The 26,538-nt window shown below is 55.3% G+C and overlaps 1 protein-coding gene and 1 long non-coding RNA gene across 3 annotated transcripts in view; one reads left to right on the top strand and one right to left on the bottom strand.

Moving 5' to 3' along the window:
* Positions 1-26,538, top strand: part of VAC14 (VAC14 component of PIKFYVE complex) — a 98,991-nt gene that overhangs the window by 17,597 nt on the left and 54,856 nt on the right. The window contains exons 9-12 of the mRNA XM_082712221.1: positions 19-171; positions 6,522-6,591; positions 13,343-13,487; positions 13,757-13,822. Of these exons, the coding sequence (XP_082568347.1) occupies positions 19-171; positions 6,522-6,591; positions 13,343-13,487; positions 13,757-13,822 (434 nt within the window). The remainder of the gene's footprint in view (positions 1-18; positions 172-6,521; positions 6,592-13,342; positions 13,488-13,756; positions 13,823-26,538) is intronic.
* On the bottom strand, positions 9,551-21,880 carry LOC309853809. Of its 2 annotated transcripts, XR_014305961.1 has the most exons (4): positions 21,047-21,880; positions 20,392-20,502; positions 11,883-11,951; positions 9,551-10,456 (listed from the first exon to the last, which is right to left on the bottom strand). It is a non-coding gene; the product is annotated as an uncharacterized lncRNA (long non-coding RNA). The 2 variants fall into 2 exon arrangements; XR_014305962.1 differs by lacking the exon at positions 11,883-11,951 and having other exon boundaries at positions 21,047-21,597.

Genomic DNA, 26,538 nt, shown 5'->3' with positions numbered 1-26,538 from the left:
TTACATCAGTGGACTCAGGCATCAAAGAGGTGGCCAACGTGTGCAACCAAAGCCTGATGAAGCTGGTCACCCCTGAGGATGACGAGCCTGACGAGCCGAAGCCAGTGCTGCAGAGGCAGGCAGAACCCAACCCCGATGATTCCCTGGCCACGCAGGAAGGGACACCCAGTGGTGAGTGGGCTCTGCCTCCTGCCCCTGCCCTCCCAGGGTGACTTGATGTGGGGCCTCCATGAACCAGCCCTGGGGACTTCCCAGGTGTTAGTTCATGTAATTCTGGTAACTACCCAGGGAGGTAGCAGTGGCTATTCTCTCCCTTCTACAGACGGTCACAGGGAACACGACCAGGATCTGGGTTAAGCCTTTCTAAAACCTTTTTCTGTGTCCGGGTGCAGGAAATGGTTGTTTCCAATGTGGGAAGCTCTGGGGCCTGGCAGAGTGGTCCGGGTTGCAGGGCTTGTGTGGATCTTGGCCATAAACATCCAGCGGCCCAGAAGCTGGCTGCCTTGACTGTGCCGGTCGCTCCGGGGAGGAGGCTAAGAACGCTGCGGATGCAGCCTCTTCCGTCCTGGGGATTGCGCTGCCCAAGTCGGGGACTTCGCAAAATGAAATGGCTCGGCCGTCCTTTCAGACTCTTCTGACATTGTTGTCTTATTTCTCCAAAACAGAAGGAAAACCACTCTTAGGTCAATTAGAGTCTGGAGTTTGATTCTCTAAATCTTATCTCAAACTCAAACTCTGATTCTCTAAATCTTATCTCAAAACTCTGACTTTTTTTTACTAAGAGGCTTCTGTCTTCTGTGAGAGGACCCTGATGAGCTGATGTTCTCCTTTGCGGAGTCAGCCAGAGAGTAAACTGATGCGGGGCTGACTCACATTTTTAAGGCTAACAGACTCAGGTCTGGAACCTTACTTCCAGGAGCCAAAAGAATTTCTAAGAATTTCTCCCGTCGCCATTCTCCAACTTCTCTTGAACATCTGAGCAGTACGTCAGGCACCTGAGCCCCATGGGCCTCCTGGCCTGGCCTTGGCTGGCCGGAGCAGCAGCATTCCATATGCCGGACCAGCTCTAGGGTCAGGTTACAGCTGTGCATCGCTTTGGTGAGCCAGAGCAGCAAAACAGCTGGAGACACAGCAGCCCACAAGTGGCGCATTGGTGGTTCAGTGGTAGAATTCTCGCCTGCCACGCGGGAGGCCCGGGTTCGATTCCCGGCCAATGCAGTAGCTGTAACCTTTTGGATAGCTCCTTGAAAAAGAAAATTTGGGAAGACAAAGCTCCTCTCAAGGCAGGAACTTTCTTACCAGGAGAAACTAGAATCTCAGGAATAGACCTGCTTACTGTACTTTGACTGATGTGTGAGTATTTTATCATCTTTTCATTTTTAGATTCTCATTTTAGAAAATTTGGAAAGTAGAGAAAAATATGAAGAAGCAAGACTGCCCCCTACAAGAGGGAATTAATGTAATCTTGGCATTTTTTTCCCATTACATATATAAACTTAATAAGATGTATGTTTTCCATGTATATATGTATACACATATACATATATATATGAGATTATACAGTTTACATAATCCCACATCCTGCTTTTTTTGTTTGTGAGATGGCTTCTTCTGGTTTTTGTTTTGTTTTGCTTTGTTTTGTTTTTTGCTTGAGAAATTGCAACACGGAGAAGTTGTATTTTATATTGACTTTAACAGTTAATGCCTCTTAACCCGTTGAGTCAGAAAGTAGGATAATGGTTGCCAAGGCGGAGGGAAAGAGGGAATTGGATCCCCGGATGTCCTGGATATCTTCGGGGGGTGATGGAAATGTTCTAGAACTAAATAGTGGTGAGCTTACAGAACTTGGTGGTTATACAAACAACCATCAAGTTGTATGCTTTAAAATGGTGAGTTTTATGTTACATGAAATATGTCTTATTTTTTAAAGAAAGTTGTCTCGTCCCCCAAAGTGGAACCTAGCAGCCCCAACCCCACCTTTTCTGCTTATGTGGCAACACGTCAGGCCCTGTGGGAGGGAACCACTGTCTTCTGCAGGTCGTGGCAGCTGCTAAAAACCCGAGCCAGAGCACTGGGGTCCACAGGAGTCCCGTCGCCTGCCAGAAACCAGGGTGCCGCTGCCAGCCAGTGTAGCTTCTTTCACTTTTTTCGATCATTTTCCTAAGCACTCTTGCAGCAGCTCCCTGCTTAGGAGGCTCTCACGCCAGACCGGGATACAGTCAGGCAGCTTGGCTCTGGCTTTTACTGCCTCATAAACAGCATTTCAGCAGATGCAAAGCTCAGTTTCTAGTAGTTCCTAGAGATGATGACAGCTAATCTGGGGCTCCACATCCACACAGACCTGCTCAGTTTGTAACCACAACTGTGCCAAAGGGCTGGGAGAAGGCCCCAGCCAGCCAGGAGACGGCGATGATTCAGCTGGTTGAGTCAACAGGTTCATCCCAGCCTCTGGCCCTTTTTCTCCTTACTGTTTTGCTCCACTGCTCCAGCGCTGGTTACCTGGCCAGCGGCAGGAATTCCTGCCTCCTCTCCCTCATCCTTGGGGAGCACTGGGTAGCTGGACGAGATAAGATCTATGACGAGGCTTATCAGCCAGGCCTCTGTGCGTGGGCATACACGCGCATGCGTGCACTTCGCCCTCACCGCTGGCCATGGGGCCTCCGCTGCGCCACACTGTCCCCAGCCCCTCTCCACTTGCTCTGGCTTCCCCTTGGCCCTGCCACTTCAGGAGTCCATAATGCAGTGTCCTTGCTCCAAGTGCCTGTAGCCCTTGATCTAATCTGTGTTCCCTCTTCCCCTCCATGATGCTGCCTGAGTGTCTCAAGAGTCCTGGTCTAGATTCGGGAGTCAGAGTGGCCTGCTGCTGAGTCCTGGCTTCATTAACCTCCTTTCTGTTGCCCTTGGACAAGTCACTGAGCCTTTTTAAGTCTCCGGTTCCTTATTTGAGTAACAATAATAATACCAAACCTATAGTGTGATGGTCAGTTTTAAGCGAGATATTTGCTTATAAAGCTTTTAGCACGTGGCAAAGGCCAGACACTCTCAGGAACAGGCGCTTTCATGTCAAATTGTTATAACGCATGCGTAGCACATACCTACCTACTCAGTAAGGCTCTCAGTGCAGGGCTTTTAGGTCCTAGTTATTTATGACCAGCCTTCCCCAGATGGTAATATGGCCCTGGTAGGTCCTAAATGAGGGACCATAGAGGGTCAGGGATAGAAGTTCGTGTCACAGGTGAGGGGGCAGAGCTATAAATAGGGTTTCCAGGAGAGGGCTGCCAACCCCCGTTGGTGGGCGTGTAATGGACTCCATCCATTAGCGAGACTTTGACGGGCCTGGACCTCTCAGGAGCATCTGTGGGCCCTGCAGATGCGGGTGCACTGGACCCGGGTCCTGCCCGCAAGGAGCTCAGGGCCAGACCCACAGCTGCTCAACCACTTAGTCACGTGTGGCCCTCCATGTGGTCGTACAGGACGGGGGGCTCCACGCCAGGTCCCTGTCAGGCATCTGAACTGATCTGTTCCTTCTCCTTAGCTTCCACTCAGCCCCCACTGCACCCAGTATTTGACTCTGACTGTAAAGGAAAGACACGTGCCCTGTGGAGATTCGCAGGGAGGAAGCGTTCCCTGTGAGAGAGGCGCGGAGTAAGCCAGGGAAGGACAGTGTGTGGTCGATCTGTTCGGCGGCCTGTGTCGGAAGCCATAACGTTTAAGAACTTGTGCTTAGGAAATCAAGCTCCCGGTGAAGCAGATGTTAGCTCACATACTGTCCTGACGAGCCCGTGCAGTAGGCACTGGTTACCCTGTCATACAGGTGAGGGACTGGCAGCAAAGTCAGGTGAGCCGCCCGGGGTCACACAGCTGCTGCCTACAGAAGTCCAGGCTCAGACTTGGGCCCAAGGGCTCTGAGACCGGGCCGCTGGCACTGCTCACACCCTGGCTCCCTGAGGAGGGAATAATCCAAAACTGGAAGCCACAGATGTACAGCTTGACTGGGAATGGGAGCACTGCAGAGCAAGACAGTCTACCATTTTTACTCATCAGCTTGGCAAAAATGTGAAAAATCACTAAGACCCCTGTGTGAGGCTTGCTGGGGATCGACTGCTCCTGTGTTCCTGAAGTGCATTTGTCACCGGTAGAACCTTCTTAAAGAACAACTTAGCAATGTAGGTTAAAACCTAAAATGCCTGACCCTTCCCCCAGCAGCACCCCCCAACGTGGGATCCCAGAGACGTGCGCTCACATAGGAGGACGCGTCAGGGAGGGGAAGAGTGAAAGTTAGGAAACAATCGGAATTAATTTAATGCCTGTTTCCGACACTGGGTCATTTCATCTACAAATGTGCATGCTTCTAGAAGTCAAGAGGGAAGAGGCTGCCGGGGGCATGGAGTCCTGGCTGCCAGTCCAGGCTGGCTCACCCAGGCTTCCCTGCAAGTCCTCCTCCCTTTGAGCCCAGACATGTTTCATCAGTCCCAGGCCACACCTGTCCCCACCAAGCTGTGCCCCATCCCCTAAAGGGCCTCTGGTACTAGAGGAGACAGGTAGCAGCTCAGAGCCTTTCTGTTCAACATGGAAATCAAGGCCCTCTTTACCTGGGGACTGGGGGTGGTCTGTGGTCCACAGGAACAGCACTGCTTTAAGACATACTACAAGGTAGGACCAAAAAAAAAGAAGAAAATATCCTATGATTCCATTTATATTACAGAACAAAACGAAGGAAAGCAAAAGTTGGTGAGGGATATATTTGCCTAACCAAAAGATGTTACCTGCACATACGATAAAGTAAGATTGAAGGTTAGGGAGATACGGGCTGTGCTTTGCTTTGCTTGTAATTTTTAGCATGAGAATATGTTTTGCTTGTATAATTTAAAGCTTCTAAGAGGTCAAGGCTAGTACCATTTGAACAACAATACATAAATAATGATAGTTTTATTTTGTAATCCACAGAATAAAATATATATACATAATGATATGGATGGTTGGGAAGGGGCAGTTTTTCCAGATAGAGGAATTCTAGTTAATAAATGTAGAAGGACAGAGAAAAACAGATGATCACCACTAGGGAAACTCTACAGTCATTATTATTACAGACCCCACTGATGGATGCAAAATCTGCAGGGGAAAGTTCAGGTCTTCTCTAAGATATTTCCTTATTACAAAAAGGAGACTAGTAACTCCCAGAAGAGAAACCCAGCAGACACTACCACGATCGGGTGATAACAACACAGACATCACATCTCCCCTGACATGAGGCACTGAGAAGGTGATCAGGTCACTGTGGGGTGCTCTTCCAGAAACGTGTAACTTCAGCCTCATCATGAGAAAACACGCGACCAACCCACGTGGCAACATATTCTGCAGAGTAACTGGCTAGGGCTTCCGTATTACCGAGTTCATGAAAGATAAGGAAAGTCTGCTGAACGGTCCCCGATGGGAGGGGATGAGACCAGGACAACTCAATGCAGCGAGTGCTCCTGGATTCTGTCCTGGAGCCAAGGGCATGAGTGGGAAAAACCAGGGGCATTTTGGTTCTGTTCACAGTCTTGTGTCAGTGCGTTTTCTCTGGTTTGGTAACATAGGATGTTAACACTAGGAACAGCGGGGTGAAGGGCAAACAGTTCTGCGCTATTTAAGAAAATGGGTTTCACAGGCTCTCACCCCTAGCTCTCAGTAACTTCTAGTCTATGATCTGTCTTTTTAGGTCTGCCCGTTCTGGACATTTCACACAAATGGAATCCTTACAATATGTGCGCTTTTGCAATTAGGTTCTTTGCCTTGGCATGTTTTTGGTGTTGATCCACGTTGGAGCACATATCAGTGTTTCACGCCTTGTTATTGCTAAATAATAGTCCATTGTACGGTTCTAGCACATTTTATTGATCCGTTCATCGGCTCATCGGCAGTTGGATTGCTCTGAACATGGTGTGCGGTTCCGGTGTGGCCAGAAGTGCCCTTTGCTCTGGGGTATCCATCTCGGAGTGGAACTGCCGGGTCATAGGGTAACTGCCTGAGCTCTCAAGGAATTGCCAGGCAGTTTGCCAGAGCATCCGCACTGTTCTACATTCCCACCCACAGGGTCCAGGGGTTTTTGTTTCTCCACAGCCTCACGTGGCTTACTGTCTTTGTTTTAGCCCCCGTAGTGGGTGTTAAGTGGTTCCTCCCGGGAGCTTTGATTTACATTGCCCCGGTGGCTGATAATGTGGACCGTCCCAGGAGTGGTTTGTGACAACCACTGCCCTCGAGCCAGCAGTCGCTTCTGAGATTTCCCAGATGTGTGAGCACAGGTGTCCTTCTCCTTTTGAGATGGCAGCGCCTAAAAACTTCCAAGCGTGGGTGCTCTCCAGCAGGCTTTGGGGAAGGAGTGGCACTGTATCCTCGCGGCTGCCGAGCTAAGTCCTTTTCAAGAGCCAGAGTTAAGGTATGGGGAGCTAGAGTCTGTGTCCTTATAGCGGGGATCTCATTCCCTCCAAAGACCCCAGCAGCGCTCGGGTATGACCCCTTGTTCCTCTCACTGTCCCCAGGAGGCCCCGATGGCTCTTGTGACTCCAGCTTCAGTGGTGGCGGCGGTGGCAGCGTCTTCGCGCCAGCCAGGTAAGTGGCTTGTGCCAGCCGGAGGTGTTGATAGAAAGCAAGCAGCCTAGATCTTTCTGGGTGCTGGAGACTGCAGGGAAGACCTGGGGCAAACTCTATCGGAGGGAGTCTGCAGGACGTTCAGCGAACCCACTCCTGCAGCTCTGACGGACGGCGGCCATGGGGAAGAGCTGAGAAGCCGCTGGGGGTCAGCAGGTACGAGCTGTAAAAGTACCACCAGTGCGTGGTGGTCGCAGGGAGACACATACAGACACCTTCACCCAACACTTTTGCTTGTTCGGAGAATGTGGGGCTGTTAGGACTGACAAGGAGAAGGCCGTTCCAGAGGCCGAGGGCGCAGAGACCGGGCAGCCGCAGGCCTCTCCCGGGCGCCAGGTCGGCTGTCGTTGCGCAGCCTTCCACGTGGGGGCGGTGCAGGCCCAGCAGCAGGAGCATCCCCTTCCCCGCGGTTGCCCGCATCCTGTGTGCCGGGAATGGCCTCCCCCCCCCCCAGAGGGAGTTCTCGCCGTTCTGTCCCTGTCCTGAGTCCCCTGGACTCGCCCCGTGTCAGTTTTTCTGTGGGGCTGGCAGCGGATGGCGTTCTCCTGCCGCGGGTGTCTTCCCTCTGAGCTCAACACTGCACCCGGGCCCTGGGGGGCAGCTCACTCCGGAGGAGAAGATCTGCGCTCAACCCCCAAGAGGCTCTCTTCTCCCCAGACTTTCAGGATCTTTCCTCCTTCTGTGTCATTTGTTCGTTTGTTCTCATCTCTCAGGACTCTGTGGGGGTGTTCACAGTGTGTGAGTATGGACTGTGGATGTGGATCGCCCTGGGACCTCTCCTAATCGCCCGAGCAAGGCAGTAGATGTGTGTTCGTCCCGTTAGTTGTCTCATGTTCCTAAGTACCTGCCTGCATTCAGCCCTGCAGGTTCCAAGATGGGACCCCTGACTGTGGTCCCCAACTTTGAGGTTCTCCAGTGGGGAGACAGAAACAGGACAGTGGTTTCTGGGTGGGGGGGTACTCAGTTTTGGGGACGAGCCATGGTACCTGAGCCTCAGCTCGCCGGCTTCGTGGCCGACAAGGCTGATCACGAGCGAGGGCTTCCTCGGCCTACCATGCCAAATGCCTTGTCACGTCATTGGGTTTTGCTGATGTCTAAATTCCATGGGGTCATTAGGAGTAGTATTTCCTGCATTTCTGGGCTGAGAAGGGACAGGTGATCTGGGGGCTGCTGTGTAGAGCTGGGGTTGAGGAGGGGTCAGTCGAGTGCCGACCAGCTAGCGGACCACAGCAGCAACCCTGCAGGATGGGAAGAGGCTCCGCCCGAAGAGGCGGCAGGACACGGAGAAAGTTGGAGAGATTTTTCCTCTGTTTGGAAGGATGAGTTGACAGGATTTGCGAATTCACATGGTGGAGAGAGACATGAGGGGAAGAATAGCCTCCAGATTTGGGGCTTGAGCCAACTCAGGATACCCTGCACTTCCCAGGCTGGGCTAGAAGGAGGAACAGGTGTGTGAGTGGCCAGTCAAGGGCTCTGTGCCCGTGGCCCTGAGCACCCTTGGGGGCAGTTTGGATCCTGGATTCTGGAGCTGGGGGAGAGATGTGGATGGAGGTGCGGGGAGCTGGCACCCCGCAGAGGGGTCAGCTTCTGTTGTCAAGGCCGTGGGAGCCTGCCTGAGAAGTGGCGGGGCCACATGCAGACCTGGGACTTGGAAGGTCCTCTGGCAGCCCCAGGGACAGTCCGTGCAGGAGGGGCAACTGCAGGAGCACCGGAGCCCGTCGCAGACTTGTCCCTGTTGTCTAGGCTGCAGGGAATTGTCCTGCTCTACGAGGGTGGCAGCGTGAGATGAAGGGAGGCCTAGGAGGAGGCACAGATCCGATCTCACCGACCGACCGTGCAGGTGGGCACGACTCTCTGCCGTCTCACTTAGGAGGCAGGGGCGCCATTTGCCAGGGCAGCTCTGGACGCCAAGGCTTGGAACTGCCTCATTGGAAGCAGGCTTCGGTTTATACCTGTCACTGGGGAGCCCGTGCCAGATCTACCCTTTTGAAATTAAAAACCCAAGAGCAAATCATCTCATGCTTGCTGTCTCCCACGAATGGCCATTTCCTCATGGTACCTGCTGGTCTGCATCAGAGTCATGAAATCTGAGCCAAGGTGCCGGGGCCCCCCACTCCTTGGAGACAGCAGCAGAGGACAGTAGGGTGGGTGCATGCTTCCTCCAGCAGGTGCTGCCAGAGGGGGACTGCGCTTGGGCAAGGAGGCGCCTTCCAGAGTCACCAGGACACACAACCGCCCTGTGACTGTCCAGTCCTACTGCCTGCCCACAGCTCCCACGAATCCTCTGCACAGTGGAGTGTAGCCGCCTGGACACATGTCCTGACTCGGTGGCCTTGCTCCCTGCCTCAGTTTCCTCATCTGTAAACTGGGTGCAGTGATAGTACCTATCTCCTGGGGCTGTGGTGCACCTATGAATTGAATATGTAAAGAGAATGGAATGGTGCCTGGCCCATGGAAAACATTTGACATGTTTTCACAACAGTTACTATAATGAGAACCTCATCATTCTGCCCATTTTACAAATGAAACAGGCCCAGAGAGTTTAACTTCTTGCCCAGAGTCACTCAACTCCTTACTGGCCAAACTGGAATTCTCAAGCCAGGCCGGTCTGCCTCCCAAGCCCACCTTTATTGGTCGCACTGGGAGAGTTAGAGAAGCTTTGCATGTCAGCCTCCCTTACTCCGCTGCCTGGGAGCTGGACACAGGAGCCCGGGACACGTATTACCGTGTGCACCGGCGTCCGTTCTGATGCCCTGGGCCTCGTCGAGGGCCGTGGTGTCCTCCGTGACATTCGGCATAGGTCTCCTGGTATAGCTGGCTGCAGAAAGGCAGGTAGAAAGATCTGGAATTCAGTGCTTCCCAACTTTTAGCATCTGCTCATTGAAAAGAAGGTGTAAAGACACTTTATGAAAAACCAGTGTTGAGTTCAGAAACAATGATCTTTTATTATTAACTTTTCTTCTAGTTCGATTAGCGATGTACCATATGAGTACCATACAAAGGTACTAACAGAATTAGACATTACAGACATGAAGTGCCACCTCCCAGAGAGAACCACTGGAATTTATCGTTATTTATTAGTAGTATCAGAAGCATTATTTTATGGGTCGGTATTTTAACAGCCACAGTAGTGCCATGCATTTGGAAAACATAGTACATATATGTGTAAGACATGAGTTATGAGATGCTTTATGAGAAAACACGCAGTGGAAATGGAGTTTTGCAGACACCTTGAAATAACTCCGAAGCCCCCAGGAGTAACTAGTCTAGACTTTTTGGAACCAACACAGAAATATGCTTTAAACTGGGAGAGAGCTCCCTTCTGCTCTCTGGGTAAGGCAAGCCAGAGAGGAGGCCACCCCATCTCCGACTCCAGGCCAGCAGCAGCTCAGCAGCCGAGCACACCATGCAGCCTGCCCTCTGGAAGAAGGGCCCGAGTTCCCACAGGGTTCGGCTTCCCGCAGAACATACGGCGGGGGGGCCCAGCACACAGCAGCCGGCCCCACCCAGCCGAGCAGCTGAGAGCAGCCTCCTCGGCAGCTAGTGGGATCCTTCCCAGGCACGAAAACCAGTTTCCCTGGTGCCCTGGGGTGAGCCTGCGTCCCATGAGCTTCCCCTCCAGCCAGCTAGGGGACATGAGACCCAGACAGAGTGTGTCCAGCTAAGGGAGCAGGTTTTCAGGCCATGGCTGCGTGGCCCTGAGCAGGTCCCGTGCTGTCTCATCCGTGCATGGAAGGATCCAGTTACATGAACCACGAGGTCCCTCTCAGCCGTGCTCTTCTTGCCTTGCCCGCGATCTGAAGGTGCCCATGTCTGGGGAGCTTGGCTGTGGGGGAGATCGGAGAATGTCAGGGCACAGAATGTGCCATTTCACGCACACCAGCTCCATGAAATCCTTCATCGTTTGGCCTTGACACAGGGCCGCCTGAGGGGATGCCACCGAGGGCTGGCCCTTGCTTCGTCCCTCAGTAGACACACTGAGCTGGCCAGAAGTGAAGCCAGGGACCCCCGTAAAGCAAGGAGTCCAGCTGCCCCAGGGACCATCTCGCATCTTGGAGCCCTCCTTGGGCCGCTGGCGTCCGCCCCCCCCCCCCCCCCAACACAGGTCAGACCACGCTTTCCCGGATTCCTCTGTCGCCCCACACAGAGACTTTGTCTACTGTACTGATAGGAAGATATATTGAAAAGCCTATGTGATGACCTCTTTCTGACTCTGGTACGTGGAGCTGCCAGGCCTGACTGGCCAGGGCGTGGCCGGCCCGCAGAGGGGCTGCCGTCCTGCTGCCTCTGCCAGGGGCCAGTTGGAAATGGAATCTCTGGAAATGGAAACTCTGCCAAGCCTGGCCTATTAGGAGGCGGTGGAGTGTGGTGGACGAGGCCACTCTAGACTTCAGCTTCTCACATTCAAACTGCTGGTGCTACCGCTTCCCGACTGGGGACCCTCTGGGCCTGACATACAGGGTGGAGGTCGGGGAGCTGGGCTTGGCGCTGCCTTCCTCCCCACGACTCCTCGCTGCCCAGTACAGTTCTGACTCCCCCAGGGAGTGGAAACAAGGCCTGGCTCCCACGGGCTCCATTTCGGCTAAGAAAGTGGTGGTGGCGTGCAAGGCACAGGGTCCTCCTGGCACCCTGGGCCCCGTGTGGCAGCTGGAGTGTCCTGCAGCACTTGAGGGAAAGGGACTCACTGTGGACCGGGGGCTCACCAGGTGAGGAAGGAAGAGGCCGGGACGGGGCGGCTTCCGCTCCTTCCTCACAGCCTCCCGACCTCCTCCCACGTTAAGGCCTCGGGTTGCAGGTATGCTTCTGGAACTTCTCCAGCTTCTCAAGGAGAAGAGCTACAATACTCCAGAAGGAGCCAGGTAGGAGGCCATCAGGGTGGGGAAAAGTAGGACTTAAGAGATGAGACAGTAAGTCCTGGTCACTGGTAGGAGTGGAGGGAGTGTCTAGGAAGTAATAAGAGAAGAGGAATGCTCTGGAAGCCATAGGGAGCTCGTTAGCTGGACACTGTGCGCTGTGTCGTCTGTGGTGGTAGCTGCTGTCGTGGGGCCGCTGGGCACATGCCGTGTGGCTGGTCTGAACAGAGGTGTGCTGTTGGGGTGAGACATGCGCTGGATTTCAAAGACTTAGGACACAGAAAAGGACATGAAGTATCCTATGAATGTCATGTATGTTGATTTATATGTTGATCCCATGTTCAAGTGCTACTGTTTGGGTATGTTAGATTCATCAAAAGTATATCATTAAAATTGTACCTGTTCCTTGTTACTTGTTAGTACAAAACTGGAAAATGTGAAATTCCATCTGTGGCTCACATTCTGTTTCTGTCAGACAGAGTAAGAGAGGAATTGGTGAAGAGATTGGCTGGGAACTTGTGTTTGCCATCCTGAACTTGTTTGTCTGTGCCTTAGTTTCCCCATCTGTCTTAGGCTTCCAAAGAATCTAGATGTTTGGATATTCTCAGAAGCCCCCAGAACTTCCGGCCATATGACTCCTGGGGACATCTCAGGGGCAGCCCAGCTAGATGCTCAGCATGCCCAGCCCCTCTGGCTACCAGAGGACAGGAGTGCCCGCTGTCACCCCTGGAACGAGCGCCACGGGGAGTCATCAAACCATACTAAAGAGAAGTTCCGCTGAGCAGTTCCAGAGCTGAGAGCGGGTCCCTTTAGGGATTCACATCAAATGAGCTTCAGAGAAGCTGCGGGCGAATCAGGGAAGCGCAGGCATCGAGTTCCTGCTGCAAATGAATAATTGAGCAGCCTAGGAATACCACGCGAGACCGCTTTGTACCGACGGGCAGCAGACCTGCCTGGCCAGGGTCCTCGGGAAAGGCAGCCCTGGGTGGCACCTGTCATGACACCTCTGGGCAAAATATGGTACGACTTGTCGCAGGAAGAGAGCCCTCCCTAATAGCCTGAGGTTCTCTGCCCGTGCTGTCCCCATCCCCAAGAACTCCATCCTCTGCCTTGGGGCTGAGGACTGTGTCCGTCACCGAGCCAGCGGCACCCAGCCTTCTCAGGGCTGCTCAGCAGGGCTTCTCTCTCCCTGGAGACCAGCGAGGCTTTGGGCCTGGGAGCCTGTGTCCCGCCGGAGCAAAGCACAGTCGGAACAAGCTCTGTTTCTCAGAGGCAGAGGCTGTGTTGCCTCTTCCCCTGCTCAGTTACAGCTTCACAGGCATCTCTCATGGCTTCTCAAGTGAGCCAGGCCCCGTGCCAAATGGCCTGGGGGATGGCGAGACCTAAAGCCACGACCCTGTCCTTACTTGAGAAATGTTCTTCGTTTGCCTGGTGAAAAGCCTGTTGGCTCCTCAGACTGCTTGCAGGACTCTCCCCGGGACTGGCCAAAGGTGGCGGGTTGATTTTATCATCTGAGGGTCTGGACTCCATGCCCTGAGGGCTGATGGGGCCCAGGTCCGTGACATCAGATAGGTTTTCTCCTGTCCAGGCCAGGCTCGTGCTGGGGAGGCGGGCGCGCACGCAGCAGACTGGCCCTCTTCCCCCATGGGTGGTTGTCAAGGCTCCGGCCTTAGAGAGGAAGGAGGAAGGCCGAGGGGATGAAGCCAGCCCTCGGGGACCCATGCCGGGAGGGTACCACCTGCCCGCCCCAGACCACCGCGCCCAGGAGAGGGAGGTGGAGTGCGGTTCTCAGCGCTGTGGCCTTGGCGGACCAGCTCCAGTGGCTTCAACCTGGCTTTCCTCCCTAATCTTGCCCACAGCACCGAGAGGGCCCCAGTCACCCTCCACCTCGATGGCATCGTGCAGGTCCTCAACTGCCACCTCAGCGACATGGCCATTGGGATGATGACCAGGATCGCCGTCCTGAAGTGGCTGTACCACCTCTATATCAAGACTCCGCGGAAGGTGAGTCCGAGGGCCCGTCAGCCCCAGAGGCCCTTCCAGGCTGGGGCCTGTTTCGGGGCCCACCTTGATTTTCAGGGCCTGCCTCGTTCTTGGCAGGCTTCTGATCAGTGCAGTACTAGAAAGCCCCAGGCAGGCAGAGGAGTGACAGCTGCTGGAGGAGTCCCGGGAGGGCGTGGGGTGGTCTGTGCAGGGTAGCGAGACCCCGTGCGTGCTAAATCCAGTGGTGGAGCAGTGGGAGCTGACAGGCAGCTGCCTTCTCTGCTCTGCAGATGTTCCGGCATACTGACAGCCTCTTCCCCATCCTGCTGCAGACACTATCGGATGAATCCGACGAGGTAGGTCCCCTGTGCCCCCTGCCGTCTGTGCTCGGCTGCCTGGCCTCCCCTTTTGAGGGCCGATGGGACCTGGTCGATGAGCGGTGCTCGTTCTGTTGTTTCTTAAATCGGCATCCCCAGATTTGCTCTCTTCCTATCTGGTAAAGTGCGTTGCTTCCAGGGAAAGCCATGTTTAATGCTCTTGGCTTCGGGAACAAGGACTTCCTCCACTAGCCCTTGTCAAGAGCACCGGCTCCGTGCATGGGCAGAACACCAGCCTCGGGGGGATCCGGCTCGTCCGTAGAAGGCGGGGATGTGGTGGTGGGCGTCTCAGCTGTGGCCTGGGCTCCCGAAGGCAACGTCTGGTCCCACTTAGCTGCCTGACTATGAGTTAAATCGCTTCACGACTCTACCCGTCCAGTTCCTTCTCTGCGCAGTGGGGCAGTGCAGCACATGGCTGTGAGGGTGACCTGACCCTTGGAAGATGCCGAGTGCCGGGCCGACAGCGTGAGCCCCTCTGGAGCTCTGGCTCTGTTCATTTCACCCAGACCTCATTCTGCCTTCTGGTTTGAAATTATCCCTTTAAGCTTTGCTCTGCTGGGGTCATCAAGAGCAGAAGGGGGAGGCTAGCCCAGAGAGGGGGAAAGAGAGCTGGGTCCTGCGTCCTTCAGCCGTCCACGGGAGCCCCCACCTGTCACCACCCATTCTCAGCGGCGTTCCATTCTGTGCAATTAGGCTAAGGCAGTTCTTTTTCAGGACTCCCTAGCCTCCCAGCCAAGGGACAGGATTTGCCCCTGGGGGTTGCCATCAACCAGGATAGCATCCCTTCTCTCTCCCCATGCCAGCTCCTGCTGCCTGTCAGATGCTGGACAAGTGGGCCTTGACTGCTCCCTCTCCTTCCCCCTTCTGGGCTGTGGGCAGCTGTGGGCTCCAGGCAGAGCTATGTGTGCCCCATCAGGCGGTGGCCATGGGAATCCACACTGCCCATTGGGAACATGAGAGGGGACAAGATCTTGGCGGGCGGGGCTGGGCGGGGCGGGGGTGGGTTTCACCGCTCACCGCTTTGTGTGCATGAGGCGCCTGAGGCTGGTACCAGGCTGTGTGGGGCCCAGGGTAGTTTTCCTGCAGCCTGAATTTGTTTTCTTGGACCTGAGCTGAAAAGCGATGCACACAGGCAAGTGTCTACCTCTCTGTCCTCTGAGGTACTCGCATTTCCAGAAAAACCCAAAACAGATGATCTGAGCATCTGCCCTTGACCCCTCCTGGCTGTCCCGCTCACGTGCGCGCGCACGCACACACACACACACGCACGCACTCATGGTCTCTCTGCCTTCCCCTCTGCTCCCCATTGCAGTGTGGGGCCCAGGAGGACACAGCCTGGTTCTGGCTGAGTTAGGGGTGACTCACTGCACAGTCACAGCCCTCATTTCAGTACAGAAAGGAAGAGCAGAACTTTGCTGATTGGTTCCTTCCCTAGGACTTCACTGGAAGCAGCTGAGTTTTCAATCCTTTAAATTGAGTTGTTTAATCCCATCCAGTTCTTTACTCGTGACGGGTTTCTGTGTGCGTGTGCATTTACGGGGAGCGGGAGGAGATGCAGTCCATTAAACAGCTCTGTTCGGGTTGCGGCTGTGGAAACTCGATTTGCTGAAGTGCCAAATGTTCTTGGAGCTTTGGGCATATCTTGCGGGCTCCTGCTGGGAAAGGATTGCAGCAGCTCTTGGGGACAGTCGCAGGGCTGAAGGGGGGCTGTTGCCGTAACAGGAGCAGCGAGTCCCTGCTTTCCCATCTCTCCAGGGGAGGGAGTTGGCGGCCAGGATAATCGGTGGTGAGTCCTGCTTCTGCCCCATCCTGGTTCTTCACCAGCTCCCATTCCTAAGTGTCCCCTACCCATCTCTTTGGCAACCTTGAGGGCATACTGTGTTCTTGGCAATGGAAATACAACATGAACAACACAAAGTTCTCCCTTCTCCTGGAGCTTCCTTTCTGGGGTATCTAGAAATCACTCTTTGGTGGGTTTTCCCAGTATTTCCAAACACAGTCCTGATTTCACATCAGAGCTCCCTGAGGTTTAAGACCCTGAAAGCCCATTCAGTCAAATCAGATCACAGCCAGACTGGTGGGGACAGGCCTCTTCCTATCGATGGCCTCAAGGAGATTCCTTCACGAACAGAATTTAGCTACAGTGTTACATCTAGCCGAGGGCCTCCAAGCTCAGGTTATCCCACTGTTTTGGATGATTCTTAACCACAGCTTGTATGATGAAGTCATTCCTATGCCAGGAACTGTGCTTGATTCGGGGTATCTGGGGAACCCTGGACAGTTCTGCGGGGAAGGCATTACTGTTTCCATCTCCCAGTTCGGAAAATTCAGAGTGAGGGAGGTGAAGCCCCTCACAAGAGCTATAGGAGGTGTGAGGCCAAACTCAAAACCAGATCTGTGTGACTCCAAAGCCCATCCTTTCATTCGCTCAGCCATCGGGCCTGCCTTCCCCCAGGTGTTGGTCCCGGCCATCAGAGCCGCAGGGAGGTAGGGAGCTTGTGTCTGGTAAGTCAGCGGCCCCATTTCTGGCTGCCTTCTCCTGTTCCACAAGTTCTTCAGAACAGTTCTCCAGGTAGTGTGGAGAGAGCTGGGGATACCCTACAGAAGTTTCAGCTCCCAGACCCTTTGTCTGTTTTCTTATCGATTTGAAGAAGCTCTTTGAATACGCAAAGAGGACCGGGGACATTCCGACGCAAATACTTTTCTCTCCCAGTTTGATTGTGATAAACTCAAATGCTTCTCACCCTTGGTGAGAGTCGCTGGCCTCAGGAAAAAGAGTGTGCCCAGGTGTTCCTGAGACTCAAGCTGGGCGCAAGGAGGGGCAGAGCCTCAGAGACCCACCATGTTCCGTGGCCCCGTTGGCACGTGGCCCTGCTGGGGTGTCTTGCCTGTCATTGTCACTCAATTCTTCTCCAGTGATGTTTGGTAGTCCACGCCCTTCTGGCCCCCTCAGTTGATTGTGCTTTTCCGTCATTCAGGATAAGTGGCTGTTTCCTCAGTATCGCCTGCTCCTTGCACACTTCTTCTGAAAATCCCTTTTGTCAGAAAGAATTTGCAGGTGTCCAATTAAAATTCTTGGCACCAGACAAGAAATCCTCCCATTAGCTGGAGATGCAATTACATGTTTTTAAGAGAAAATGCAACCCTGTTTTCCACAGCATGGAATGTAGGTGCTCGGAGCTTCCTGCCAGACCCTGGTAGGGAGGTGGGCCTGCTTCTTCCCCTGTCCGCAAGATGCCAGCTGTCGGCTACCTCCAAGCCTGCAGCTGCCTGCGCGAGCTCCACCCGTGAGCCCCAGGATGGCTCCTCTCAATGTCCCTGAAGGTGTGGCCGGTCCTGGAGGGGCCTTGGGACCACCCTGAGTCCTCACCCCCAAGCACCGTTGCCTCTCAGCCTGCATCCAGAACCCTCGGGGTGTAAAGCTGGCGTCCACTGGTCTCCATCTGTCCAAACCCATAGGACATACAGTGCCGGGAGCGAGCCGTGAGGTAAACTGTGGAACGCTCCCACCCAGGTGCAGGCTTAGCCCTTTTCTGTAAGTCATTTTGTAAAGCCTTCAAGCCTTTTTTGTAGGTCTTACTCATCATGAAACTTATTTTCAGTATTTTAAATTTTGTCGTGATTTTGAGTGGCATCCCTTTTCAGTAACATTTTCTCCCCAGGTGACAGTGCAGTGGTTTAAGAACACGGGTTTTGGGGCTGGCAGTCCAAGAGTCTGGTCCTGGCTCATTACTCAGAAGCTGGTTAACCTTGAACTTGAGCCAATGAGCTGGTCTCGCTGAGCCCCAGTTTGCTTATCCGAAAACCGAGAATAATGGGAGAGGCCCCCGCCTAGGTGTGGCCCCCCAGGCGAGTATTAAATGAGGTCATGGGTATAGAACACACGACACATGTGAACACGTGTTCTAGCTCCTCTGATGCCGGTACTCATTTCTGTCAACATGGCGATGATACACACGGAAATCAGGAAGGTGGGCTCTGCTTTTTTCCCACATCCTTCCTGTCCCAGCTCAGCTGCAAAAGCCGGAACAGAAGCCGATCTCTGTCCTCTGTCCTCTGTCCTCTGTCCTCTGTCTCCCTGCCTGTCTTAGGACTGCACAGACCCCATGCGGATGGCCGGGTAGGCGGGCTTCTTTGGGAGCTCATTGTCCATCTCCAGCCATAGGATGACCAAGAGGAAGGCAGTGAGCAGTAGGACCAGCACCCCTCTCTGTATCTTCCCCTTCCCCACCCCCCTCCGCCAGCGGCCCCAGCCCAAGTCAGTGGGCTGTGTGCAGCATCACAGGTGGAAGGGTGGTGCTTGCTGCCCTGGCTCCGGGGAGAGAGGAGGGACAGCATCATCTGCAGAGGGCCTCCGCGGCTTCTGAGCCAGTTGCCCAGAAGCAAGCCTCAGGGTCCATGGAGATCCAGAGGGCACACACTCCCCTGGGGCCTCCAGAGCCAGCTCACGCAGAGTCCTCTCACCTCTTGGAGCTGAGGTGTCCTTAATGCTTCAGAGCAGAGTTTCTCATCCCGGGAGAAATGCCCCCCCTCCAGTCCCCTAGGCTCCAAGGATTGGTGAGGAGAGATTGCTGAGGGGAGTTGATGGCTCATGATGTACAAGCGGAAAAAAAGAGTGAGCCTTTTGTCAATATGGAAGCCTGCAGGGTAGGACCGTGAGGACTGCACAGGCAGCAGGGGCCGGTTTCAGGTCCGGAGCCCATGTGCCGTGTGCAGAGTGTGGCCGGCCCACGCAGGCAGTGTGGCGGGCTGGCTGTAGGCAGTGATTGAGGGCATCTCTTCAAGCACCCCGCGAGAGCTGTGACATACCCTGGTCCAGGGCGACCGGGGCCTTCACTGTCCTCAACCCCACAGCACACCAGAGGAGCGTGCAGACCCGTGGAGCAGGGAGCCCAATGGGTGACTCTCACTTTTGCCACGTCCTGGAGCTTAGCGGGGACACAGCTGACTTTGGGGGAGACAGGAGAGAATTTTATGTTTTCATGGTCTGGGTCCTAGGAGAAATGGAGAGGTTTTCCAATCTCTCAAAGGAGAGTGCTCACCGGGCTTGCCTTTCCCGGGGACTCTTACCACTCTGGTCTCGTGGGTCCGCTGCTTCAAAGGGATTTAGTTAGTGGCAACAAGGCCTTAGCCAAGGGGATCTCCCCCCAGAGAGAGGCCCCAGACTGAGATCATCCTGCTGGGTTCACTTTCTTACTCAGGGTCCAGGGTGGCCGGGGCTGCACTGTCCTGTCCCCAGGGGCGGCGTGGGGGCAGGTGCAGCTAGTGGGGTGGGCCGTCGCTCAGTGTCTGCCCCAGCAGTGGGGTTTCCACGCCATTACAATCTCTTCCTTTGAGGGCAGCTCTGAGAGCTGATGGCCCACCCAGCACCCCCACTGCTGGCTGCCCTTAGAATCCACAGTGGGTGCTGGGCTCAGACCCCCGCATCCGTGGAAGCGACTGAGAGCCGGAGAGGGCGGAAGGCGAGGTTGATGGGGCGGGTGCCCTACTCAGAGCACATTGTTTCTGTCGTGACCGCTCGGCCTCGTGCTCTTGGGCTGCTTTTCATTATCCCCAGTTTGACTTAAAAGGACATCCAAGTGTGAGGAGGGTAACTTGCCCAAGCTCATACCGCCAGGAGCCAGAAGTTGGGTTTGTCTGTTCCAGAACATCTAAAAGCACACAAGAGCTGACCTCAGTGCAGAGCAGGGGTCCAGGCAAGTGGAGGCACAGCGTCATTCAGGCTGTCCCCCTCTCCCCTCTTCGGTTCTGAGCACTGAACCTTGACCTGCCTTGTTGGGCTATTCACCCTCCCAGGGCCCATGCCGAAGGAGTGGTGCTGGCCGCTGGGCCGGGGAGGGGCGGTGTGGGAAGTGGCCTGGAGAGGACCGGGAGGGCAGGCCTCTGCCCTGCACTGCCCCGCGCTCCGTGGGACCCGGCACGTCCCCGGCACCTCCTTGCCTCCATCCAGCGCGGTTGGCCTGCTCTGCGTTCGTCCCGTCCAGCTCTGACTCTGTGTGGTCCTGACCCCACTCCCTGGAATACTAATGGGGCATGCTCGGAGTGGACCGTCTCCCAGATGAATGGGGTTTGCTCCTCCTCCTGAGATCCCTGCCTCAGTTTTCCTTTCAGTCCAGCATTCATTGCCTCCACTCTCCAAAACAAACAAAAACAACTCCTCAGTCCCCAGGATTCCTTTACAGTCAGGTCACGCCTGTGGGGCAGATACCAGCCAGAAAGCCAATGGGCCACATGGTGGCCACAACCAAGAACGTGGTTCCTCTTGCCGAGAGTTCCCCCAGCCTAGGGACTAAGCTGGGTCCCGGCAGGGACAGCGCGAACAGGAGAGGGCCCTTGCCTGCCATCGCCTCCCCGAGCCACCGGCCCCCCCCCACCTCCTTCCCCCGGGGCCATGCTGAGGACACAGGGCGCTCACCCACACGGCTCTTCCTGTGGGCTCTCCTTGTGGCTGATGCTGCCACTTCCTTTGGGGGCTTCTGAGAGAGAGTGAGAGGAGGGAGGAACATGCAGGGAGAAGGGCAACAGGGAACACTCAGGGCTGTACTCACAGTCCCCAGGGAAAGCCTGCCCGGACCCACAGCCCAGCGGAGGCACCAGCAGTCACCGCTAGGGGTCCTGGAAGGATTTGGTCTTCTGAAAGGAGTTCTGGCAGCAGATCACTGCTGGGGAGGAGAGAGGACCGCCTTGGTGATGGTTCTAGAATTGTGCCTGCTGAGACGGCCACAAGTGAAGGGGGACCCACGTAACCGCAGTCGGCCTGGCTGCATTCTGCTCTGGGGAAGGCAGGTCTGTGTGCCCACAGAGTCTGTCGTGTTTCTGTCTAGGTGGACTCCTTCCCCTGATGTGCAGGTGAGAAGCCAAAGCTGGCACAGTAGCCAGTGGACATGCAGGGGGCAAGGGGCCTGCTGCCTGGTGGCCCCAGGCTCCCAAGGAAGGCAGAGGTGGGGCTCGGGAGGGGAGAATAAGGCCCTCCCTGATAGAGGGCTCAGCAGCACAGGAGGGATTCCACAAAGGAAAGCCAGTTGGGAACCGCCTTCCCCTGGGACAGGGCTGCTGGCTCTTGGGAGGCCAGGCTACAGGGCTGAGTGACCTGCAGGGGTGAGCACACTCCCTGGCCCTGGGCCTGACTGCCTGCTCCACCCCCCCACCCCCCCCATCCCCACCCCTCTCCCCTAGAACTCAGGAAGCGATCGGTAATCTTACCTAGAAAGGTCAAGGTCCAGTAACCAGATGTCAGCCCCACAGTGGAGCCATCCACACAGGAGCCGCTGTCAGAATCCTCTGGAGCTTTTTAAAACCCAGCTGCTTCGGCCTTGACCCAGACCTCCTTAATTGTTCTCTGAGGTCAGGCCTCGTCGCCTGGGTTCTGGTATTTTCCATTCACTTGCTGCCTGCCAGACCCTGTGCCAGACAGCCTCGAGCATGCATTACCTTAGCACATCTCCACAGCAACCCTTCCCGGGTGGCCTCTGCTGTGTCCCCCACTTCACCGAAGCAGAAACCGAGGCCCAAAGGAGGGAAGTAACTTGGTCAAGACCTCAGCTCAGATGCCCCTGGAAGCCTAGTCTCTCACCGCCCCTCCTCCTGCACATCACACAGGACCCCCTCTGTGTGTCCCAGCGTCCTGGGCCCTCACACCCTCCCAGAGCCCTTGTCACACTTTGGAGGGACAGAGACTGTGTCCACTATGTGCTCCGAACCCGGAGGAGGGGCCATGGCTGGTGAGCTGCCCCTCCCCCCACCTGCGTTGGGCCCCAGCCCTGCCAGAGCACACCTGTCTCCTTGGGGCCCGGTGCGCCTCGCCAGCACGTACACTGGCGTCAAGCAGAGGCCTGGTGGAGGGCAGGGGACGGGGAGCCCGGCGCTGCTCTCCCAGTTGCCATGGATGGGTGCCCGGAGACAGCTGGGCCCTCGGCTCATTACCTGGTAACCGAGTGTTCACGGTGTGCGCTCCGTTCCCATGCTGCCTGGAGCACAGCAGGCCCTTCCCCAGCCTCCGGCCCGCTCTCAGCAAGAATGTGTAACGCTGAGCGATGCACCCCCCACCCCCATCCCCGGACGGAGGCCTGGCAGGATGCAAGTGAGCGATGGCTGGCATCACCAGGAGGAAGATCGGGATTGACGGTGCCCAGTGGGGGGACTTGGGAACGGGCCTCCAAGTCGTCTTATCAGGGCCGGCCTTTCTCTTCTCCTCTACCCTCCGAGGGATGGAGGTTAGAACGGTTTAAGCAGCCAGAGCCCACACCGTGCTGTCACTGTTCAGGGGCCATAACTATAAGCACCAAATGCTGGCCTTCCACACATATGGCACAGAACTGGGCACTTAGGGAAGGATTTCAAAGTTTATTAAAAATGCAGGGAAGGAACGGGAAGGAAGGAAGGAAAAAGAAAAGAGGAGAAGAAAAATCTCGATCCCTGTTCGCGTGTGTTCAACGTCAGGCCAAAAAACAAGATACAGTTCTCCTTTTTTAAGTTGTTTTTGCTTTACTGAGATCGAAGAGGTTTTTAATCAGAGTGGTTTTCTCAATGGGAGCCTAAGCAATCCGAGCTTAGGCTAATCCGAGCCTAAGCAATCCTCTCCCGCCTCCAAATCTGAATTTCTGGCAGTGCTTTCCTTGCTTTTGCTGAAGGCAGGGCTGAGGGACCCGCCCCCGAACCCCCAGGAGATGCTGGGCTTGGCCCACTCTGACCCCGTTCTGGCCAGAAGCTTTTCTGGAAACCCCACCCCTTTCCCGGGCCTGGCTGGGCCCGATTGCTGCCTTCTGTGTCCGGGACGGGACCCTCCAGCCCTCGTGCGGGCTGCTGCCGCTGGGTGCTTTCCTCCAGAGCTCCACCGGGGACTGCCCTGGGGCCCGTGGGAGATCCCGTGGCCTTCCTCAGTACCCCCAAGGGGATACTTCCTAGGGCCAGTTCCTTGGCGGACTCCACAGGCCACAGGAGCCATTCTGTATGTGGTCAGAGACTCAAGGCCTGACCCGCTGGGCCTGTACCCCTTGTGAAGGAAACGATCAGGCCTGTGTGTGGCCGGAAGCAGAGGGCCCCAAGGCTCCGGGGATGCCCAGCCTCGGTGCTTCCACGCTTCCTTTCAGCTCCACTTCCCAAGAATAAGAAGCAGCCTGACCTGACCTAGATCTCAGGCACAACCCTGTGGCCCCATGGCTGTGGGCAGAAGCATCACGTAGCGTTGGCAGTGGCCCGCACCGGCCAGACCCTAGCCCCCAGGGTCTTTAGCCCGAATTCACCTTTTCTGCCAGCACCTAGCTGTGTCCCTTGGAAAGACTCTCGCGGCTTCCTTCTGACTAGGACTGGAGAGGGCCCAGTGTGAAGATTTCCTTCCCTACTCGAGGGCTGGAAGGCTGAGCCAGTTGACATCTGGGGCCTAATCAGCTGACCAGGGGCCGAGCCAAACTTGTGACAAAAGTTTCTTAGAGATAAGTGGGTAGAGTGAAGTGGAGGCCTCTCCAGCCATCCCCTTGGCAGAAGCTCTCAGACCCATCCGCGTCTTCCATTTCCTGCCGGGCGCTGCCGGTCAGCAAGTGTTCAGTCAGCATCTGCGAGCTGCTTCGCCCTGGGACTTCAGAGTCAGGAGCCTCAGTAGGAGGCCAGGACGGAACCCCCTGCCCAGGGAGTCGGCCTCGTTCAGCGCTGGGTCTCCAGCCATTCCCAGGGTAGTGAAAGCACAGCCAGGGAGAGTGAGAGAAGGGGGCCTCCCACAGCAAGGGGTTTTCCAGGGCTGCTCTGTGGACAAGGTGTTGGGACAGGGAGGGCCTGGTCGGACTAATAAAAAGAAGAAAGGCGGCGCCACCCTGGAGATCCGGCCTGTGGCCTGCTGGGGTGCAGAGCGGTGCCTGCTCGCAGGCGCCCCATCCAGATGGCCACTTCCCTCCCACGCCAGAATATGCCCTTGGCCGGTGTCAAGTTTCCTAGAAGCAAGGGCTTGCTCAGGAATCTTTAGGCCTCCTTGACCTTGCTCCCCAAGCCACAGAGGGTAGTCGCCCCACCACCACCTCCCCCACCACGGCCTTCCTCTCAGAGTTGCTTTGTCAGATGTTTTCCCCTCCCAGTTGTCACCAAGCCTTTCAGTCCACCGATGGCCAGCTCACAGCTCACCCCACTCCGGGACCAGGACCCGGGACCAGCTGATGTGCCTTCCCTACCACCACTCCCCCGCCCCCCAGCTTGTTGCCATGGCAACTGCAGGCACTCCTGCCCCTGCAGAATATTGCTTTCTTATAACCTTCTTCCTCCTCCCTCTCCCCCCACCCTCTTTCTCTCACACAAAAAGAAAGCACAAGTGTTTTATATTCATTTTGCAAAAAGCTGTGTAGCGCATACTAATTGGCGCGGCTTCCTCTTGCTTTCTTTGAGCCTTGCCTCGTTCTCAGAGCCAGGACTGCCGGCCAGCGTAGGCTTGGGCCCAGCCAGCCTGCTCCTTGGAAGGGGGCGAACTCCATTTCCAGCGGCCGAGCCGCGGGCCTTTTATCCAGGCCTTGAGCTGGTGCCCTGCGAGCAAGGCTGCTGAGGTCACCGTGTCCTTGTCCCAGACCTTCTTGTCCACAGACCAAAACCCTTGGTTTTGGTTTTGGGAGCACCCAAAACGCTGGCCTGGCACAGAGATTCAAAGCCAGGTTCAGCCGGAAGGCAGAACACGGCTCTCCCTTGGTCCCTGTTGCTTGGTCCTAGCACCGTCTCCCACCTTAGCATTGCCTCCCCGGACTGCTCCACACTCCCTGGGCCGAGGCAGAGTCCTGGCCTAGGCCTGTGTCAGGATTATTGCTCCGTAGCCTCAAGTTCAGCCCCCAGGGCTCCGTGGGATTTGCTGTCAGCTAGGAGAGCGCCAGCATCTGGATTCCAGGGCACAGGAGCCCTGGAGTGGTCCCCACAGATTCCCCACTCTTTTTTCAAGCTGTTCCTTGCCGACCTTTTGGCAGCCCCTTCCTCTCTTTGCGTCTTGGAGGCTGAAGGAGATTGTGGTGCTCTTCTCGGACTCCCATTGGAAAGAACCAGGAGGGTGCTGTGTGTGTGTGTGTGTGTGTGCGCACGCGCGCGCGCTCTCGTGTGTTAGGGACATGTGGTATTGTCCCAGGCAGGGCTAGCTTTCAGATTTTTGCCAGTCCCCAAGGACCAGAGATAAATCTTCTGATACGTAAGCACTAGAGGAGTGGCTGGGATGATTGAAGGAACCTGTAGACAACATCTCCGGCTTTAATTGTGCAACTGAAGTATAATTTACATTCATTTGCCATTTGGTGTTAAACTTTCCAAAATAAGAGAATTCAAAATGTAAAATACACAGTTTTTGCTGGCTGCTGCTCTCCAGTGGGGCTGGAGGAAGAGGTACAAAGATGTCCATGCAGATTTTCTCTTTGGTAGAGAAATGAAATCTGGAGCCCGGCACATATGCGTTGGTGTTCCTGCCCAGTCCCTGAGTCAGGACCACTGACCAGGCTCAGCTGGGGTACCAAAAATCTCGTAACAGGAGGGGAACTTGGAGTGTCTCCTATAAGGATGACAGCCTTCTGAGGGTGAAGCTCTTTTGGCATATGTGAGGAAACAGACTCCCCATCACCTGCAAAACCAAGTTCACACCTCTTTGTCTGGGTCATAGCTCTTGGTGGACCTGCCCCTGCCTCTAACTTTTGCCTCATTTCTGGCTGTGCCCTCTGTTAAGTAACCAAAGTTCAACTGAGCAAATTTAAAGATCACAGTGGCTTTATTCTCCAGTTCGTGAAACAGGCAGTAACATCCCCATCTAGCAATAGAGAGAAGCTGTAGGAAAAGAGAGGTTTTTAAAGGCAGAAAGGGGCAGAGAGAGAAAATTATTTGCAAAGAATGCATTGTTTCAGGCAAGGTCACCTTTCTAAGAGGACCGGAAGGGGTCTGCTAGGAGGATTATCTCACTAGTGCTGACCAGGTAATTCCTTGTTGACTGGCCAAACGTTGAAACTGCAATTATGATAGATATTAAGTCTTGGTGTGTGGTGGGATTTAGCCCAAATGACTCCATTTTGGGCCTGCTGTCTGCTGTGTAACACCTACCCCAACCCCATGCCCCACTCCAGAGCTGAATCAAAGATCTGGTTCCTGGATCGTGCCATGTGACTTGGACTCCGTGTCTGTGAAAGTGGATACTAGTTAAGAGAATGCTTTGCGTGCCTCCCTCTGCACCTGGTTCCCTGGCGGACCACTCGCCTGGTACTTCTGTGGCCTCTGGCTCCCCACAGGCCAGGCTGCACATGCGTGGCATTGTAAGTGTTTGTTGACTGCCTGTCTTCCTCCCCAGGGTCACTGTGTTGAGAGGCAGGGCCGGTTGCTCTTCGTCTCTCCAGCCAGCACAGCCCCTGGCCCACAGTGGGTGCTTATGGCTCTGGGGGAGCAGTCCGAGGGGTGAAGTTAACTGACTGCGAGTCAGGACTCTGACCACAAAGCCCAGTGAAGCGGGCTCCCTGATCCCTTGAGCAGGTCACTGTCTGCACTAGGAGACTGAGAGCTAATGAGGGCGTTAATTCTAGCTGGAGAGGAGAGCTTCCTCCTCTGGTCTCCTGGGCCCTTGCAGCCTAGCCCCCAGGCTGCTCCGAGGGTGGACCAGGCCTGTCAGGTGCCGGTGGTTCTTCACAAGCATCTTTTCTGGTAGGGGAATAAATACCTGCCAGAAGCCTGGTGTGGGCCCCTATGGCTCTTGTGGGGCCGGGATA

The sequence above is a fragment of the Mustela nivalis genome (assembly GCF_964662115.1).
Source record: "Mustela nivalis genome assembly, chromosome: 18".
NCBI classification, from domain to species: Eukaryota; Metazoa; Chordata; class Mammalia; order Carnivora; family Mustelidae; genus Mustela; species Mustela nivalis.
Note: the sequence above shows the minus strand (reverse complement) of the source record. Positions and strands in the feature narration are given on the sequence as shown.